Below are 18419 nucleotides of genomic sequence, written 5' to 3'. Positions count from 1 at the left end.
CTCTGGGCGAGCATGCTTGGCGGCCGGCAGCCCGGCGACGCCCCGCAGCGCGGCGGCTGCAGCTCAGCACCGCCCGGTCCAGCCGGGACCAGCGAGAGCTTGCAGCTGCGGGGCCCCGCCTGCCCGGTGCGCCGTTGGTTGCTAGGCGCCCGTAGCTTGGGACCGCCTAACTGAGCTCCTCCGGTATAGCTGCGAAAGGATAGGGTGTCAGGGTAGGTCTAGAGTGGATGCTGGCATGGGTAAGAAAGCGGGGAAGGGACCTCTCTAGGCATCAGGGTACCAAGCCAGACTGGATGCCGGATGGTTAGGAAACCGCTTACAGTGTTGCCGCCTGTGGGTCACTGCTGAGAGGAGAGCTATGCAGAATCAAGCCTGGTTGACCACGGTCCTGATGCTGTTCCAAAAGTAAAGAGAGAGTGAGCAGTTGGACAAGGAGGGCAGTTTGGCTTCCTAGGCCACTGGCACATCAGCTAGTATTAGTCTCATTTTTCGGATTCAATGTATCTAGACCTTTTCCAGTATTTTGTGGAAAGTATGTCTTCTCCCTACCTTGGATGTCTAGGACCTGCACCTACTCAGTAAGAGTTCAACAGTGCCTTACACTGCTCAGTACACAACACCAGTCCTGAGGTCCTCTGGTTTAGAAAGCCAATTCAGATTAGATCCAGATTGTAATATAAGGGTAGAGAAAGCTAACCCCTCATCTAAAACTAGGGACAGTGGAGCTGGGGGTCTAGACCTTCTATTTTTTCTTTCTTTTCTTTTTTCTTTTTTCTTTTGTTTTTTTGTTTGTTTGTTTTTGAAACAGGGTTTCTCTTGGCTGTCCTGGACTCACTTTGTAGACCAGGCTGGCCTCGCATTCATAGCGATCGGCCTGCCTCTGCCTCCCAAGTGCTGGTATTAAAGACGTGCGCCACCACACCTGGCCATAAACCTTCTGGTGGAATGTTTTCTTAGCATGCTTCAGGCCCTGGGTTTGATGCTTAGCATCACATGGAAGAGGGCATGGTGACATTTCCCCTGTAATCCCAAACCATGGACATGGTAGAGACAGGAGGATCAGTTCAAGGTCGTCACAGTGAATTCAAGGCCAGGCTAGGATACATGACATCCAGCCTCCAATAAAAACATGCATATATGTACAGTTTATGTAAGTAAAATCATTCATGGCAATAAAAATAAGTAAAATGAGGCACAGGATTGGGCAGCATATTAACTGGCAGGCTTTAAGACGAGGGTGGAAATTAAGAGAAAATAATGCCTGGAGTCTATCTCAACAGCAATTTGAGGGGCTTCCCCTTGTCTGAGAAGGAGGGGGTGCATGCGATTGGGACTGTGAAAAGAGGAGGAAGAGGCCTGGGGTCAGGCTGTAAAGTGATTAAATAAATACATAAATGAAAAAAAAAAGAATTATAAATTCAGTTCTGGGGGTGCCAAGTGGAGACTGGCATAGGAGAGAGTGTATGGATTAAGCATGGGCAGCATCCAAGCATTTATGAGTGGAAGGTCTTCTCGGATGACCCTCTTGGCTCCTGCATCCTACACACTCCACCTTCCCCCAAACTGCTCTTCGGCTGGCGGTCTAGGACTCTACCTTACATGCCTCACGCTCTTGTTTTCTTTTTCTCTTTAGAGTTCTACTGCCCCAAGATCCGAGATCACGGTGAAGGCAGGCTCAGTGCCTGGTGACGGTACAGTACTTTCAAGAAGACCCTTGAGCCTTACCCCCCAGAAAGGCAAAGGTCCCATGGAGAAAGTCAAAAAGAGGCCTACCCTATTGCCCAGCCAATTTATAAGTCTGGTCCCATCCGTGAGGGTGAAGCTCTCGAGGCAATCACAACCGATCTTGTTGGGCCTTTCTTAATATTGAGCGTTGACTTTCAACGTGAGCACAAGCATTTGAATCATTAAAAACAAAAAGGATCCAATTCTAGAAAATGTACCCCATACTACTTGCCAAACGGTGTAATGAAGTCCAGGGAGGCCACTTTGTTTTATTCTCTTTCCTTAAAGCCTTTTGTTGTTGCTGGTGGTGGTGGTGGTGATGGTTTTGTTGTTTGTTCTTGCCATTTTGAGACTGGGTTTCACTGTATGGCCCTGGATGTCCTTAGAACTCTGTAGACCAGGCTTGGACTGGAGCTCACTGAGATCCGCCTGTCTCTGCCTCCCTAGTGCTGGGATTAAAGGTGTGTGCCACTTCCACCTGTTGCTGTACCTTCCATTATCTATTTTAATTATCCCTCTACCTTCCTCCCACCAAGCCTCTCAATACTAGATCGGAGAGAAGGAAGGTTAGCGGGGAGAAGGGGTGGAGTTCTCCTTAGCTACTTCCATCCAGTTAGGGTTGTTGGGTTCTTTGGGGAAATACCAATCTCAGCCGTCAGGATATCTAGCAGTCCAGCAAATCAGCAACAGCAAACTCAGCAGCATTACAAACAGGCAGCCTTCTTCCTCCTCTGACCTTCTCCTCCAAGCATTTTCTCTCTCTCTCTCTCTCTCTCTCTCTCTCTCTCTCTCTCTCTCTCTCTCTCTCTCTCTCTCTCTGCTCTGATATTTCTACCCTCTCCAAGTCTTCAGAATTAAATTATCTGCAGCTAGCAAAGACCACACCCCTCTTTAAGCTACACAAGGCAATTATCAGCTATGGACAAATTAAAAGCAGCCCCATATCCCACACTTGGGACTAAAAGAAAAACATAACATAACTGGGGTTTTAAAGAAACCAAAACTTGCAATACATGTCCCCCTTTTTGTCTTTAAAAATGGCTTTTTCTCTAACATTAATAAATAAGATAATAAAAATAATTACGAGAATTATCAGATAAGAATCATTTCAATGCACAGTTCATTTGTATTTGGCACCCTTGGAAAAAGTATTCCACTATTTATACTATCTTGGTGAGTCCAAAGGTCTATACCTAATTGCTTTCTTGTAACTTGTATTTATCAACCTATAAACATTGTTTTAGATCTAAAACACTGTCTTACAACTAAGATTAATCGTAGTAAGACTATGACTATCTAGTCTTCAACCCCATCAGAGACATTAGAAGGAAATTATATTACCTAAGTAGGTAGGAAGTGTAGAGCAAGGAGTTTCCAGAACTACAGAAATTACTGTGGAAGGACTGTAGGCTTTGCCCCAGGTGAAAGCAGTCTTGGTGGGCTTTGCCCCTTGGAAACACCATGGATACCTCACTGAGATTGACTGAGTGGAGCCATCCTGGGTCCAGACCGGGACTCTGGCTGGGCTAATGTGTTTCGAACATTGATGGAAGGAGGGCTCTGAAGACAAGACAGGCCATTGCACCCTAGAAAGAGACGTAGGCAGAGAAGAGAGGAGAAGGCTGCAGGTTTGGACCATGAAGTGCTGGGCCAGAGACACCAAGAGATCCGTTCCGTGGAGCTGATACCCAGAAGGTTTATTATTGTTTCCCTTTAACTTTTTTTCCCTCCTGTATAGGATTGTTGGGTTGTATAATAAAGTCTAATTGTTAAGAAACAGAGCCAACAAATTACAGAGACAGTTGACTACCTGAACAGTCACCAGAGGTTTCTCTGTGTTGTTGGGACATCCAGTCTTCAGCCTACTGGTCCAGAATATCTGACAGACTTTTCTGTGAAGCAGGAATTTTGAAGGACTGGCCTACTTAGTTTCTACAAAGTTGGGCAGTCAGTTTCCCCATGTCCTGTTTGTCAACAGTTTGGATAGGCTGCTGTCAGCAGGTAAAGTAAGGATAGCTTTTTTCCCAATGACTCTCTTGCCACATTTGTTTCTTGATGCTCATCATCTTTAAAGTAGATTAGGGGTGCTGCCAGGAGTAGATCTGTCAGCCAGAAAAGATTTTTATTATTAAAACATCTTTAGATGCCAAATTCTGTAGATCTCTGAAGTGTTTGAAGACCATCTACATATCTCAGTATTATCTTTTTCTTTTCTTTTTTCTTTTTTTGACGAGGGGCGGGGGGGGGGAGGACATTGAGACAGGGTTTCTCTGTGTAGCCTTGCCTGTCCTGGACTCACTTTGTAGATCAGACTGGCCTCAAACTCACAGAGATCCACCTGCTCCTGCTTGAAAACATATACAAGAGACTAAACAAAACTTATTTATGTAATTAACTAAACTAGTGTCTAACAAAACTACTTTTTTTTTTTTGGGTTTTCAAAACTGGGTCTCTCTGTGTAGACTTGGCTGTCCTGGACTTGCTTTGTAGACCAGGCTATCCTCGAACTCACAGCGATCTGCCTGCCTCTGCCTCCCAAGTGCTGGGATTAAAGGCATGCGCCACCCTACCCGGCTCTAACAAGACTACAAGTAAGATTATTTATACTAACTTGCTTCTCCAACCATCTGGAATAGTTTGCAATAATTAGCTTTCATAAGACTAGTATTTTACATCACATTTTCAAATGAGTTGCATATGTGCAATATATTAAGCAAGAGTTGAACAAAATAATCTTAGATTCCTATCAGTGCACAATAAATGTCTTGTATATGTACAATACATTAAGCAAGAGTTGAACAAAATAATCTTAGATTCCTATCAGTGCACAATAAATGACTTGCATATGTGCAATATATTAAGCAAGAGTGGAACAAAATAATCTTACATTTCTATCAATATACAATAACCCAACCAATGTAAAATATTTGAGGCTGGTAGAGATTCAGTAATCTACCTTTCATCCTATTCTCCTAGATCACTCACCCTTTTTTTTTTTTATCATTCCCTTTTTCCAACCTTTCCCTAACACGAGATAGGAGAGAAACATAAGAGAAAAAGAATAGAGGGGAGAAAGAGATCCTGACTCTAACCTTTGTTCCCTCCCTGCCAAGACCAATAACAACTCGTAAGCAACCCCCCTCTATGACAACTAACATCTATAATCCACCAAAGGACGAACAACACCCACCCCACCTCTTGGTAATGAGTGCCATGTTCTTAAAACTCCTTTGCTGTCTGAGGGGAAAGACATCTTTTGGGTACTTATGAAAACTGGAGTATTTGCCAAGTCCTAGGAATGCTAGCTGCACCTTTTTCTTTTCAGTCTCAGTAGGAGCCATCATTTGGGCTAGACCTTTTGAAGTTGACCTGGATGCAGATTCTTGAGGAAACAGTAACTGAGGCTTCTGTGAAGCTGAATCACCTGGGATACTTGCTTTCTCTTTATTGTTATCTGGTCTTTTGCTGTGGGAAAAAAAACTTTCAAGGGTAATATTATAGGTACATTTTTGTATTAACATATATGTGGAATATGCAAGGTGCATAAATCAGCTAAAGATAATTTTCTGCTCTATGTTTGAGCAGGTGAAAGCTATCACCTTAATTGTGGTTTCCCTGCATGCTTGTAGTTTTGGCTGTGAGGCTTTGAACTGACAGGCCACTCAGTTTGTTTCCTGATGGCAACAGGTTTCCTTGTATGTCTCACTTGGACCTGCATTCACTAGTCGAATGGCCTCTCTTACCCTGCCATCCACAAACTCCGAAAAGCTTAGGCATTCTTGCTGAGAACCTAGCACAGCCTTCTGCTCCTCCTGGCTCCCCATCCTTTAGGTGCTGTGGGAACTTGACACTGAAAGTGTGCAGAGCAGGGTGGGGCTGCAATTGCTGGAAACTCTGACTCTCAGGTACCAGGTCTGAACCCTATTTTCTCCCTTTTCCAGGGGCGCTATTCACTTTCCAAGTGCTTCCAACTCTACCTACAAACTCTCTAGTTGCACACCCTACTCTGCAATCCTTTTTTTGTTTTGTTTTGTTTTTGCTTTTTGGTTTTTGGAGACAGAGTTTCTCTGTGTAACCTTGGCTATCTGGACTCACTTTGTAGACCAGGCTGGCCTCGAACTCACAGAGATCTGCCTGCCTCTGCCTCCCAAGTGTTGGGATTAAAGGTATGTACTGCTATCAACCAGCTTAAGTTGTTTGTTTGTTTGTTTGTTTGTTTTATAGGTAATTCATACCTAGGAATGAGATTTTTTTAAAGCTTTGTTTATTATTATGTATACTGTACTTGTCTGTCTGCATGTACACCAGAAGGCCAGAAGAAGGCGGCATACAATCACATAACAGATGGTTGTGAGCCACCATGTGGTTGCTGGAAATTGAACTCTGGACCTCTGAAAGAGTACTCAGTGCTCTTAACTGCTAAGCCATCTCTCCAGCCCCCAACTCTGGAATCCTTTTTTTAAAAAATGAGAGAATTGAGTGTTACTTCTGTTTTTACCATTTCATCCGTTTTTTTGTTTGTTTGTTTCTTATATCCCTCCCTATCCACTTGTGACTTTTGTAGTTGTTCATTCTTTCAGCCTTTTTAAAAATAGAATACAGAGCTGGGCAGTGGTGGCGCACGCCTTTAATTCCAGCACTCGGGAGGCAGAGGCAGGGGATCTCTGTGAGTCCGAGGCCAGCCTGGTGTACAGAGTGGGTCCAGGACAGCCAAGGCCACACAAAGAAACCCTGTCTCGGGAAAAAAAAAAACCAAAAAACCAAAAAACAAAACCAAAACAGAAAGATGGAATACAGGAAGAAGACAAAGCAAAAACAGAAAATCTCCTCTGGGAGCAAAGCAGGAGAAAACCTAGTGGTAGAAGATGCCATTTTGCTGACATCCTGAAAAAGTATTTTTATTCCTCCATAACTGGCCGTCTCCTCTATGGCATTAGAAACCAAGTTTCCCATTATGCCTAGTCACATCTAGGAGCCTCTTATAGTTCTTTTTAAAATTTCTATTTTAATTGGAGTTTTCTTATATCTCTACACCCCTTCCACCAAGCCCCTAACACTCGGTCAAAGAGAAAGGTTAATGGGGACAGGGACACAGACCTTTTTATACTTAGTTCCTGCTGATTAGGGTTGTTGGGTTCTTTGGGGGCAATATCAATCTTAGTTATTAGGATTTCCAGCAAGCCAGCAACAGCAAACACAGCAAACGCAGCAGCACCGCCTTGAAGCCTTTTCTCTCTCATAGTATTTTTCAATGTATTCCTTTCTCTCGCTGGGCTCTGATCTTTATACTCTCTGGGTCCTCTGCAGGCAAAGACTACCCCATCTCCAAGCCCAGGGAGACACTTATCAGCTGTGGACAAACTATAAGCAGCATTGTTGGGGGGGTGGTCTAATGTATTTTGATGCTAATTACTGTTTGCTGTCTCTGTGACCTACCTTTTGGTTAATAAAAAGCCATCCCACCTGGGCAGGGCAGAGGAGACAGAGGTGTGGCGAGAGAGAGAGGGGGGGGGGGAGGGAGGAAGGGTAGGGGGATTCTAGGAAGAAGAAGGAGACAGAGAATGATCCAAAGAGGAGAGAGGAAGGTGACTATGGGTTAGATGGAGGAGAAGCACATGGCCGGCGCGGATGCAGAATCCAGCCCAGATGAAGAACGTTAGCAAGTATATGGGATTATGGATGGGAGGTAAATTGATAGACATTATTAGAAGCAGATGGCAGGGATCCCATACCTGCCCCACTATGGGAAATAGTTTAGAGGATTAACGTCTGCCCCGCCCCAGGTTAACTAAGGCTATTCTCTCTCATAGTATTTTCTGAAGTGTTCCTTACTGTCTCTGGGCTCTGACTTTATACTCTCTGGGTCCCCAGCAGGCAAAGACTATTCCATCTCCAAGCCAAGGAGACACTTACCAGCTGTGGACAAACTATAAGCAGCCCCATATCCCCACACTTGGGATTAAAACAAAAACATAATTAGGGTTTTTTTTTGTTTTTTGTTTTAGGAAACCAAAACTTCCACTCTACCCACCTACCATCCACCACCCCTAGGCTAAAGTCGTGTGTGTGTGTGTGTGTGTGTGTGTGTGTGTGTGTGTGTGTGTGTGTTCAGAGAACAACCATGGCTGTTGTCCACCTTGTTTGAGACAAGATCTATGTTGTTTACACCAGACTAGCTAGGTCTCAAGCTGCTGTAGATGCTGCTAAGTCAGACTCTTTGGTAGGAGCAAAGGGAAAGCAAATATGTTCTATCATGTCCAGTTTTTATGGAGGTTCTGACACTGTCAGGCCTCATACTTGGGCAGCAGGCCATTAACCTACTGAGCCATCTCCCCAGTACAAGTCTTCATCCACATCCCAGCCAGAGGAAATGACAAAGGGAAGATGTGAAAATAATTCAAATAAAAATTGGCAAACTTACTCATTTACTTAGACTTATCAAAATGGAAAATACAATTAAATTATCCTAGCCAAAATAAGGTTTTCTCATTTAAAAACAAAACAAGTGAGCTGAGTCTACTCTTCCGAAGGTCCTGAGTTCAATTCCCAGCAACCACATGGTGGCTCACAACCATCTATAGTGTGATCTAATGCTCTCTTCTGGCCTACAGGTGTACATGCAGAAAGATCACTCATATACATAAAATAAAATAAATCATAAAAAAAAAATCACAAGTGACTCTATGTAATGAGTAACGGGTACCTAATACCTTCCACATGCAGCTGGGATAAATATTCTAACAATTACTAACATGTCACTTTGATGACAACTTATTTAGGGTGCACACATGTTATTTCAGCATGTTTCAAGACCTGGGTTACACCTTTTTTTTTTTTTAAGTAAGTTAGAGGTGGTGAGATGGCTCATTATGCAGAAGTGCTTTCTAAGGCCCGATGACCTGGTTTCCATCCAATAGTGATCCCCCAAGACAGCCCAAAAGAATTCCCACCAGTATACTGTGGCATGTGAACAACACACACACACACACACACACACAGAGCAATTTTTTAAAAATTAATTAGGGGGTCAGCAAATGGGACAAAGTGCTTTAGATGCAGGCTTATTGATCTGAGTTCAATTCCTAGAGTAGAAGGAAAGAATTAGCTTCACAAGATTGGTCTCTTGTGTATCAGATGTATCAATGCACACACACACACACACACACACACACACACACACACACACACACACACAGAGACTGGAACACTTGCATACACACATGTGCATGCACACACATGCATTCATAACAGTCATTTAAATGTTAAAAATTTATTCGACCTAATGAAAAACACTACCTAGGAAGCCTAAGCAGTTCATAATTATTTCACCTCACATCTTGGAGGCAGTATTAATAGAAATCTGTATCTCTAACTTCCTTTGTTAAAATTTCCAATTTATATTACATACAATTGTGCTCCTGTGACATTTTTATTATGCACCATCACTCCTGTCTCTGCCCTACAGTGTATGTGTATGTGCACACACATGCATACACAGCTCCATACTTTATGCTCCATCTCTTTTATCCCCCCCCCCAAATGCCCAATACCCCTAGTTTGCCAGCTTCTAAAGGTTTGGAATTTATAATGCTACTGCTTTTAAGAGCAGTAGATTCATTGAGAGCTATGGCTACTTGGAGGTCTCAAGAAGACAGCCCCAAGTCGATAGACTGGCCCACTAGGTGCTGATGGCCTGAGAGGACGTGGGTGCTGCTTTTGAGGGAGAACTGAAGACACTTAAGAATTGGGGGAGTGTGAACCAAAAGAAAAGGCAGATACCCCAGTGCTTGATCAGGACTGGAAATGGTTTCTTCTTGGCAAAAAGTAAATTAGGGGCAGACAGTAACTAGATTGATAATTTTTAAGAGAAAGATTATCTGGACTTGGAATCTTTGAACAAAGCTGTCTGAATTTCATATGCATTAACAAAGTTTGTTTTTAAAACAAAATAAAACGAAATTTTCTCCGTGTGCACATGTCCACATGTGGGGGCGGGTCAGAGGAAAACTTTCAGGAGTTGGTCGGTTCTCTCCTTCCATTGTGGGTTCTGGGAGGCAAACTCAGGCCAACAGGCCTGGCAACATGAGACTTTACCTGCAGAGCCAACTCCCTGGCCTAGCAAAGGGACTATTGATGTCATGTCTTAATCCTGACAAAGCAATGAGGAGGAAGTAATGTGTGAAATATCTCTGGGCTGGTGCTTTTTTTTTTTTTTTTTTTTTGAGGCAAGGTTTCTCTGTGTAACAAGTAAAGGCCTGTCTTGGACTTACTTTGTAAGTCTTGAACTCAGAGATACACCTGCCACTGCCTCCTCTAGTGTTAGGATTAAAGGTGTGCACCACCATGCCCAGCAAAACCTCATGTAACTGGACCAAGTAAGACTTGCCAAAACTAATTTAATGAAGGATTTGAACTCTTCCAAGCATGGTCAACACCCTTGTCCTGCTTTAGAGTGTAGCAGTATCAGTTTTCAACAATGACTACAGGAAAAGAGAAAGAGAGAAAGAAAGGAGGGAGGGAAGGAAGGAAAGAAAAAGAAAGGGAGGGAGGGAAGGAAAGAAAGAAATCTAAGATATGCTTGGACAAAGTCAGGTGACAGTCTTCTATGTGGCATAGAATAAAGTAAACATGACAGTAAAAGGAGGTGCAAACAGCACTCAGTACCCCCGACACATGTCCTGATGGACATGAGGAGCCTCGAGCACCTGAACTGGGTGGCTTTTGTAAGTTTTCTTTTGTATTTGAAGTAGATTGTCTTAGTGTTCTACTACAGCCATAAGCACAGTGACCAAAAGCTACACGGGGAGGAAAGGGTTTACTTCAGGCAGGAGCTGATTCAGAGGTCATAGCAGGATGTGCTTACTGCCTTTTAAAAACATAAAACCCAGCCAGGTGTGGTGGCACACACCTTTAATCCCAGCCAGGTGTGGTGGCACACACCTTTAATCCCGGCACTTGGGAGGCAGAGGCAGGAGGATCTCTGTGGGTTTGAAGCCAGCCTGGTCTACAAAGCAAGCCCAAAACACCACACACCCACACACACCCACACCCACACCCCCACCCCCACACCCACACCCACACACACACCCCATCCAGGGCCAAGTGCCCCAGGGGTGGTGGCACTGCCCACAAAGAGCTAGGCTCTCCCACAGGCCAGCCTGGTTGAGGGAGGGCATTTTATTTTTATTCCAATTGAGGATCCCTATTCTCAAAATGAGTATTGTCAACTTGACAAAATACTAACCAGGATATATTTTTCTCGTTGACTTAAAACAGCTTCCTTAACTGATAATCTATTAAAAACTGTTAATTAATTTATAGGAAATGGGTGTGTGAAGCACCTACAATGTACCAGAAACTTTAACGCTACTTTAGAGGGGTTAAGAATTGTTTTTACACTGAGAAGCTAAGAAGAGAAACAAAGTGTCAGATGTGAGAAATGTTTCAAAAGGCATTTTGCTGGGCGTGGTGGTGCACGCCTTTAATCCCAGCTCTCAGGAAGCAAAGGCGGGCGGATCCCTGTTAAGAGGCCAGCCTGGTCTACAATGCGAGTCCAGGATAACCAAGGATACACAGAGAGACCCTGTCTCGAAAAACAAAAGGCGATTTTAAGTCATATTATTAAGACCTAGGCCTGGGTGGGGCATACCCACTGCTACAGACTCAAGATTACAAGGCAGTTTGAAAGTAAAAGGTAAAATGCCCCATGCTCCAAATCCTGGAGCCTGTGACCACCACACGGACCAAGATTGCAAATGTGTTTAAACTAAGAACCTTTAGGTGGAGAAATTATCTTTTCTTGCTTGACAGAGTTTCTCTGTGTAGCCTTGGCTGTCCTATACTTGCTTTGTAGACCAGGCTAGACTCAAACTCAGAGCTTGGCCTCCCTCTGTGCTGGGATTACAGGTGTGTGCCACTGAGCCCAGCTAGAGAAATTATCTCGATGTACTCCAGGCAGGGGGCCCGTGTCAACCACAGGGCTCTTAAGGGAAGCAGGGTCCAGTGAAATAGCTCTGTAGGTGAAGATGCTTGCCACCAAGTCTGATGATCCAAGTTCAAGTGACCCCCATACACACAAAATAAAGGCAACTTTAATTTAAAAAATTTTATTTACATGTATGGTGGTTTGTCCACATTCTACATGCATGCTTGGTAGCCCCCAAAAGGTCCCAAGACTGCAGTACTGATGGTTGTGAGGGGCTACATGGGCGGGAGGTGGCAACTGAACCAGCCAGTGCTCTGAACCCGAGCCATCGCTTCTGTCCCTTTTATATTTTTAAACGGATCCGTTTCCATAGGCAACTATTTTCCCAAAGAAAGATCATGGGTCTGACATCTTGATGTGACCCAGTGAAACTCATTCTCGGCTTCTGATCTCCAGACCAGCTTACGTCTGTTAAAAGGACGTACGAGAAGCTATTTTTTAACTGCTGACAAGCTACACTACCAAGTAGTTTTTTAGATAACCAGAAACACTTAACCTTCAGTAGCATCCTATGAAGCTATGTCCCATTTGACAAAGGACAGCGACAGTGCAAACCCATGTGGCATCAACCCTCAGGGTTCCTGCTTATCTGGCTCCAGGCCAGCTGTCTCTCATCCTGCAGTAGGGGTGCTGAGGTTACATGGGTCCCAACAACTTAAGTGGTCAGGCTGATGTTGCGCCTCACACAGGCTCTTTAACAGTGCTACCCCCTGGGCCCCAAGACTTAATTTTTCAGCCCAAATCTGTGTGGAGAGTGGATTTTCAGGGCAGGGTTTTCAGTGTGTAGCCTTAGATGTCCTAGACTTACTTTTTAGACCAGGCTGGCTTCAAACTTTCAAACTCAGTGATTTCCCCCCACCCCCAGTCACCTATGCACCACACTTGGCTGAGGTCTCATTCTAAAACTCTGCTACAACCACAAATGACCTTCCAAGAATGTACTAGAACACTGATTAAATGCAGAAAACATTAAGACTGACAGGTGAAAGCCTATTCCCTAGGTGACTGACCCTTCACACCTGACAGTATTCCTTTGCACATCTTAGTCCAATTTTGTAGCAATCCTTTTTCTGCAGATCTTCCTACCCACTACATCTACATGTAATCTACCCCACCCAACACACAATAATAGAACACGTCCCCCTAAGGAATGTAGTCACGGGTTATCCTTCATCCCAGGCATTCCTACGTATCTACTACCTATGCCAACCTTTCTAAGACTTCAAACAAACAAACAAAAGTACGCCACTATGATGGCAGCAGTTTCTGTGAACACATAATTTCCTTAAAAGTTAAAACACTTTAGCTGCAAATGGTGGCACATACCTGTAGGACAGCACTTAGAAAAAAAAGCTAAAACAAGTCTGAGCTACATGAAATCCAGGAGAGGCTATCTACTAAGACCTTATCATAACACACGCAGCCCTAACACTGACAGACTACCCCTAATAGTTTACTGTATTCTTTCTTAATTCTCAGAGGCCATCACTATTCCCCGAAACCCTGAAAACCAAGGAAGCTTCAAGAGCAGGAATATGCCTACTTTTCAAGGTAACAGACAGACACACTTTGGAAGGTGGCTAAGAGATCAAGCACTTACTGCTCTCATCGAGGACCCGGGTTGTTGCAGCACACACCATGCTGCTCCCAAGAACCTTTATTTACCTTCTCCACTCACAAGTACAGACCGGTATTCATACATTTTGCCCTGAGAAGAAATCTCATTATGTAGCCCTAGCTAGCAGCATGGAATTCAGATTCACCTACCTCTGGAGTGCTGGGATTAAAGGCGCACAGCACCACACCCAGCACAACTCTCAATTCAGAAAAACTGTCTTCTAGGATCAACAATAAAATGTTAAGTTGTAGTAGGTGACAACTTTCCAACTATTTTAAGTTCAATGGGAGGGGATGAGAAGACATGGTTAACATCAAGCTTTTAGGTTTAGCTCATCATTGCAACCACTTTCGATGCTAATATACACTAATACGTACTTGTAACTCACCCACTTAGGACCAGAGAATCAAGGTGAAGGGCTGGAGAGGTTAGCAGCTAAGAGCAGTGGCTGCTCTTACAGAGATCCCGGGCCTCAACACCCACATGGTGGCTCACAAACATTGGTAACCCCAGGTTCCACAAACATGTGGCTCAGACACAGGCAGGCAACATCCATACACACAAAAAGGTAAAAACTAAAGATGGGACAGAAAAGGGAAAAAATGCATTCCTGTGCAGGTTGCTAGGAGACCAAGGCCCAAGACATGGAACTTGAGCAGCAAACATCTAGCTCACCAAACTTAGCATTTCCGCAGCAACCATACACGCTTATTCTCAGCCTAACTTTATAAATATGACTCTCCTCAAAGAAAAGCCTTAAGTAAATCCCTTTTTACAAGTAAAAACTAAAACTGGCTTTGCATGCCATAAGCTGTTGATCTAACTGAATTTTACCATATTCTAGGATTTACCATTACAGAGGCAAGCCAAATGCAGGCTAACAAAGACTCCAACACATTTAAATTTGCCAAGCTGTGACTGTTTATTAACTGACCAGATTACAAAAATACCATGGGCAACACCTGAAAGGAAAAAAAACACAAGTTAGAGACAGCCCTCCACCACTTTCATTAAAAACAGATTCCCCCACATTAAAACTCCATGATATTCCCAATCAACATTTAACAGAAAATACCCAAGGCCACATGTCCTCCCTTAAGACTAGTTCTGAGCCAGGCATGATGGCTTTAATCTCAAAAAACAAACCAAGACCAATTCTGTCACCTTAGTTCATCCGTCTGATAAGCCTGTTTATCTGGTCTTCCCTGTTGCCAGCATCTCCACCTTCCACAAAGTGAGTTGTCTTTTTCTTCATTCCACCTCGTGGAGAAGACAGTTTGAAGGGCCACAGGAAGTTATTTGCTTCCTTGAAGTGTTTTCCAACTGTGAAGATCTCATGAATTAGATCCTCCATGCAGATGATGCCAAATTTACCTGAAAAATAAAAAGTACCGGGACAAACACAATTATAGCCAGAATTACCATGGATTAAATAAAGCAGGCTACCAAGATGAGACTTGATAGCCTATGACTATATAGTAGGGGAGGAGGCCCCCCTGGTCAGACCTAGGGGAGGGGAATAGGGTGAAAGCGGGGAGGGACAGGTGGCTACAAGTGAGGGGAAAACAACTGAGATGTAATCTGAATAGATTGAAAAACAAACAAACAAATCAAAAAGGGCAAGCCAGGTGTGGTAGCACACGCCTTTAATACCATCAGGTGGAGGCAGAGGAAGGCAATTTGAGTTCCAGAGAAACCTTGTCTCAAAATTAAGGATGTGAAGCCTCTTTCCATTTTCCTACTTCTTCTTGTTTTCAAGACAGGGTTTCTGCGTAGCCCTGGCTGTCCTGGACTCCCTCTGTACATCAGGCTGGCCTTGAACTCAGAGATCCGCCTGCTTTTGCCTCCCAGAGTGCTGGAATTATAGTGTGTGCAAACGTGCCCGGCCTTTACATTTTTCTTAAACGCATTAAGGATTTTGGGGACACGTAAAGATCTGTCCTAAGTGAGGCCAGGCTGGGGGAATGGCTCAGGAGAAGAAAGTGCTTGCTGCACAGGGCGATGACTGCAACTCAGACGCAACGAAGCACCTTCAACACAAGATGAGCCCGGTGACCTCGTCATCCCAGCACATGGTGAGACTGGGCCTGGTCAGAACGCAACTCTGGGAGAACCCACCCCCACGGGATCAGGGAAGACACAGGTGACATCAACATGTACACAAGAGCCAGGCAAAGTGGTGCACGCCTTTAATCCTAGCGCTGGTGGCAAAGGTAGGCTGACCTCTGTGAGGTCAAGGCCAGCTGAGTCTACAAAGGAAGTTCAAGACAGCCAAGGCTACAAAATACAAAACAAAAACAAAAATGCATAGCCAGAAAACATGACCTTGACCCTGATCTAGCATCTATCTGCCATCCCAAAAGCATAACCTACCAAGAGACCGGGCAATCAAGGAATTATCTGTCAAGGCAATTCGCTTCTTATTGATTTTCCCATAGCCTCGCTTGTAGATGAGCTCATTTACAGACTTCAGGTTGGGGTACCTACAACACAAAAACCAGGTCACGTTAAGGATACAGCCAAAACATCGAAATGCATGTTATAAATCCAACCTACCAAGCAGAAAACTCACCCCCATGCAATGTACGGTTCCACAATCCTTAGCATGTTAATGGAAGCCTTGTTGAGCTTAACAAAGGTGCCATTGAAGATCTGTCGAAGGCGAAGAAGCTGCAGTACTTTGCGGACCTTTGGGCTTACACCATTGATACTGCCACAAAAAAAAAAAAAAAAAAAAAAAAGAGGTTGAGATTTTACCATCACTCTAAATAGCAAAACCACTACCAACCTGCCTCCTGTATCTTTTAGTTTATAACTCTGTTAATAGTAAAAGATGACTGAACATTCACTTTTGTAGACATCTTTGGTGTATCTCAAGATACGACCGCATGACCCGGAACTACCACACAATCGGAGCAGACATGTCAGGCACAAGTTCCACAAATAAACCCCTCAGTCATTCCTGGTGCCCTCCCCAGGTGCGGCCACAACTGTCAACGCCTCGGCAACAGAGCTCCCGGGACGAGACGCCAACTCACCCGCGGATTCTGATGACAAATGCCAATTTGGGTTCTGCGGGCACGTAGAAGTTCCCGGCTTTCCTCGCCATCCTCGCCATGCGAATCTCAGTCCGGTACATCTGCCTGTACTCCTTGTGATAGTACTTGGCTTTCTCGTAGATGAGCTTCCTCTTTGCCTTTCGCAGCTGCAAGCCCGCGTTCAACAGTCAGGCATAACTCAGACCCCCCCCACACTCCAAACGCATCATTAATTAGTTCCCCCCCCCCCACTAAGGGCCTCCAAAGGATACACTTACTGTCTTCAGGGCAAACTTCTTTCGCAGGCGCTTCATCTTCAACTCTGCGAAGTTCCTTCGCTTTTTCTTAAGGGTTTCTGGCACCGCAGGGACCTTCTTCTTCTTCTCTCTGCCATTAGCATTTAAGGTTGTTAGTAGGTCAACACCTCCCGGCGCTGTATCACCCACTAGGTGCTCAACGCTGCTGCTAAATAAAAGCACCCACTCTAACCACCAGCATCTTGGCTGTTGCAGCATGTTCCGCCATTGAGACCTCCTCCACGGCCACAGCCTTCACCTTCTGTGCAGGCATTAGAGAGACTCTCGCCCACTCCCCGCCATCACCCTGTACTCTTAGTAGCCCGATGAAGCCAGCCGAAACCATAACTGCACGACGTGGTACCGCACACTAACTTTTAGGGTTCCAGGGCTCAGCTACCCTAGGTTCAAGTCTCAAGTCCCACATGCTGACGACGGCGGCGGCACGGTCGGTAGCCGGCCTAAGCCAACCAACTTTCACCACGAAGGGGCCCGATTCCAGGATCCCTCGGAATCCACTGCACCCAAGAACGGACCCCCCCGCCCTGGGGCCGGTTCCGCATCGTCTGCCCTCGTTGGCTCCGGGTATCCCCGAGGCCTCCGCGCCCGGGCCGCCCGCAGCACCCGCCTCCCCGGTGTCACACGGCGTCACAAACAGCCAGACAGGGAGGCAGTGGCACCGGCTACATCCAGATGCGGGAGGAGCGGGACAAAACGCCTCTAGTTTCGGGGATGGAGGAAGATTCTGGAAAAGAGAATCTACTCACGGTACAGCCTCCATGGTTCCAGCCGGAAAAAGAGAGGAAGCCCGCGCATGCGCACTGGCCTCTTAAAAGGTCCGCGAACGCGAAGCCCCACGACTTATAGTTGTCCTAAGAGAAGCCAGAAAAGAATCTAGGATTGAGAGCTCACTTTGCAGGCGCAGAATTAACAACCGCTTGCCTTAGTCACGGCCTGTCAATTTTAGGGTAAAAGTTACGAGAAGACAAAAGCACTGAGTTTATTATTATTTTTTTAAATGAACAGAGCGGGGGCACCTTGTTAGCGCCGGGCTTAATTCCCCCGGGTTGTGTTTGACAACGTTAGGCTCCAGCCCTGCGGAATTCTTGAAACCAAAAGGCAGTTTCATGGATGTGAACTACAAGTCCCAGCAAGCATCACTCCACAGCCCGCGGGGCTGGAGGGAGACATTGACCTAGCTTCTGGGCAGCTTTCGCGGCGGTGATTCCCGTTAGTCTCGCTGGAATCTAGGCTTTCACGTCCCCAGCGTCTAGCTGAGATGGGAAGTCACTGTCGGCCACCTCTGCGGACTCCCTGCCGCCGGCGGCCACGCAGCCCTGCTGCCCCACCTCGGCTGCCCCGCCGAGGTCCTTATTTCTCCCGACTGCGGGGCTGTCTTCCGCAGCGCCTGATCGCAGGCCGCTGAGTCCACACAGTCCCTCGGCTGGCGAAAGTGGCGAGACCGGGAAGAGCGATGGCCGGACGGTCCGAGGAGGATGGGGGTGCTCGGCGCGCCGCGGGACGCGGCAGGCGCAAGCCGCGGAGACCCACGACAGGGGGCGTGAGCCGCGACGAGGGCGGGAGGCTTCGGCCACGGTCGTGGGAGAGGGGCTGCCCCGCGCGGTGGGGCGGCCGGAGGAGGGGGAGCGGGGAGGGGGGGGGAGGACGGAGGAGGGGAGTCTGGGCCGGGGGCGGGGTGCGCCCGGGGGCGGGGAGGGCCGAGCGGAGGGAGGGCCGATGCCACTGCAGCGGCCGGC

General features: G+C 45.9%; 1 protein-coding gene across 4 annotated transcripts; it reads right to left on the bottom strand.

The window, feature by feature from the left end:
• Positions 1 to 14231: 14231 nt before the first annotated feature.
• On the bottom strand, positions 14232 to 17548 carry RPL7 (ribosomal protein L7). 4 transcript variants are annotated; one of them, XM_084791382.1, is made up of 7 exons: positions 17430 to 17548; positions 16645 to 16753; positions 16367 to 16533; positions 15901 to 16038; positions 15702 to 15811; positions 14493 to 14702; positions 14232 to 14290 (listed from the first exon to the last, which is right to left on the bottom strand). In XM_084791382.1, exons 1-6 carry the CDS (start codon positions 17441 to 17443, stop codon positions 14494 to 14496), a joined length of 747 nt encoding a protein of 248 aa, XP_084647508.1. In that variant the 5' UTR covers positions 17444 to 17548; the 3' UTR covers positions 14232 to 14290; position 14493. The 4 variants fall into 4 exon arrangements, with proteins under 4 accessions (XP_084647508.1, XP_084647505.1, XP_084647506.1 ...); XM_084791379.1 differs by having other exon boundaries at positions 16645 to 16831; positions 17430 to 17458; XM_084791380.1 differs by having other exon boundaries at positions 16645 to 16828; positions 17430 to 17458.
• Positions 17549 to 18419: the final 871 nt, after the last annotated feature.

The sequence above is a fragment of the Acomys minous genome (assembly GCF_964271855.1).
Source record: "Acomys minous genome assembly, chromosome: 1".
NCBI lineage: Eukaryota > Metazoa > Chordata > Mammalia > Rodentia > Muridae > Acomys > Acomys minous.
Note: the sequence above shows the minus strand (reverse complement) of the source record. Positions and strands in the feature narration are given on the sequence as shown.

Excerpts from the sequence above, each read along its gene's own strand:
- RPL7 (XM_084791379.1), bottom strand. Across the intron at positions 16,039-16,366 it reads TTTGTCATCAGAATCCGCGG|TATCAATGGTGTAAGCCCAA; the intron begins GTGAGTTGGCGT and ends TTTTTGTGGCAG. Across the intron at positions 14,703-15,701 it reads CTTGATTGCCCGGTCTCTTG|GTAAATTTGGCATCATCTGC; the intron begins GTAGGTTATGCT and ends TTTATTTTTCAG.